General features: G+C 38.0%; 1 protein-coding gene across 1 annotated transcript; it reads right to left on the bottom strand.

Moving 5' to 3' along the window:
* Positions 1 to 49: 49 nt before the first annotated feature.
* Positions 50 to 1,110, bottom strand: LOC129571215 (uncharacterized; the record flags this gene model as incomplete). Its single annotated transcript, XM_055450986.1, has 1 exon — positions 50 to 1,110. A coding segment is annotated over one exon (1,061 nt), but the record flags the coding sequence as incomplete, so codon positions are not given.
* Positions 1,111 to 1,440: the final 330 nt, after the last annotated feature.

Here is a 1,440-nt window from a genome sequence, read left to right as displayed (position 1 = left end):
TAGCCTTCAATTCACGATCACTCTCCGGAATTGCGGACAGCACATTTACGTTGTTTGAAGACCATTTTCGTAAATTGAATCCGGCTATGCTGAATACCTTGCGCAAGTCGCTATACAATTGTATTGCTTCTGCCTCAGTAAAAGCACCTTTTACCACATCGTCAACCCACATGTTTTTTCTTATGGTATTTGATACTTCTGGATATTCATTTTCGCAATCGATTGCAAGTTGTCTTGTAGTGCGATGTGATAAAAACGGAGCGAGACTGGTGCCGTATGTGACCGTGATAAGTCTAAATTCAGAAAGCGGTAGTTCAGGGGAATCACGCCAAATGATTTTTTGCAAGTCTCTTTGGCTTTCGTCGATTAAAATTTGGCGGTACATTTTCTCAATGTCAGCCGTAAATGCATATTTGTAAATGCGAAAATTGATTAGAATGCTTAACATGTCCTTTTGTTCTATGGCACCCAATGCAAGTTCACCATTGAGAGATTTTCCGTTGTCAGTTTTTTGAGAGCCATTGAACACTACCCGAAGTTTCGTAGTTGTGCTATCTCGTATTACACAATGATGTGGTAAATAATACGATGTGATATTTGGATTGTAAACCGATCTTTCCATATGACCTAGGTCAATGTACTCGTGAATGAATTTTTTATATTCTTCTGCCAATTTAGGATTTTTTTTGAATCGATTTTCAAGCTGCAAAAATGTTGCAATGGCGCATTTTCGCGAGTTTCCTAAATCTGGTGCATTTTTTCCATTTTTGAATGGCATTTTGACACAATATCTTCCATTTTCCAAACGAATAGTGTTTTCTTGAAAGTGGTTTTCACACATTTGTTCTTCTTCAGTGAGAGCGCACTCGTCATCGTCGATTTTTATATCGTCATGCTTGAAAAATTCAGATATGCGTTGTTCGACGTCGACAACTGAAATGAGCGTTGTTACTTGTGCTCCCACGGCTGAATCAAAATTGGTTGGTCCCGAAATGATCCAACCCAATTCAGAGTTTTGGGCGATCGGTTCGTCTGTAGAACCTTTTATGAGACCCGGTTTTATGATTTGTGCGTATTCAGCTGCGCCGAGAAGAATGTCTATCGGACCAGCTTCAATGTATGAAGGATCAGCGAAATGAAGATTGTTCAAATGTGAGAATGATTTGTTAAAAACATTTTCATTTCGTGATAAATTTACCAAACTTTTTAATACAATTGCAGTTGTATTCAAAACAAAATTTGAAGTGAATCGAGGCGAAATGTGCAAGTCAACAATGTAATTGCACACCTGATTTTCTTTTGTTATTCCACTTACACAAGTTTTTTGTTTTATTCTTTTTAGTTTGAGCAATTGCATTGCTGATTCGGTGATGAACGCGCTCTGCGATCCTTGATCGATCAGAGCACGAAGTGCATATTTTTCGTTATTTTTACCTTTCA

Source organism: Sitodiplosis mosellana, unplaced genomic scaffold (genome assembly GCF_009176505.1).
Source record: "Sitodiplosis mosellana isolate CC-2019 unplaced genomic scaffold, AAFC_SMos_1.0 Smas_scaffold_1635, whole genome shotgun sequence".
Lineage (NCBI taxonomy): Eukaryota > Metazoa > Arthropoda > Insecta > Diptera > Cecidomyiidae > Sitodiplosis > Sitodiplosis mosellana.
Note: the sequence above shows the minus strand (reverse complement) of the source record. Positions and strands in the feature narration are given on the sequence as shown.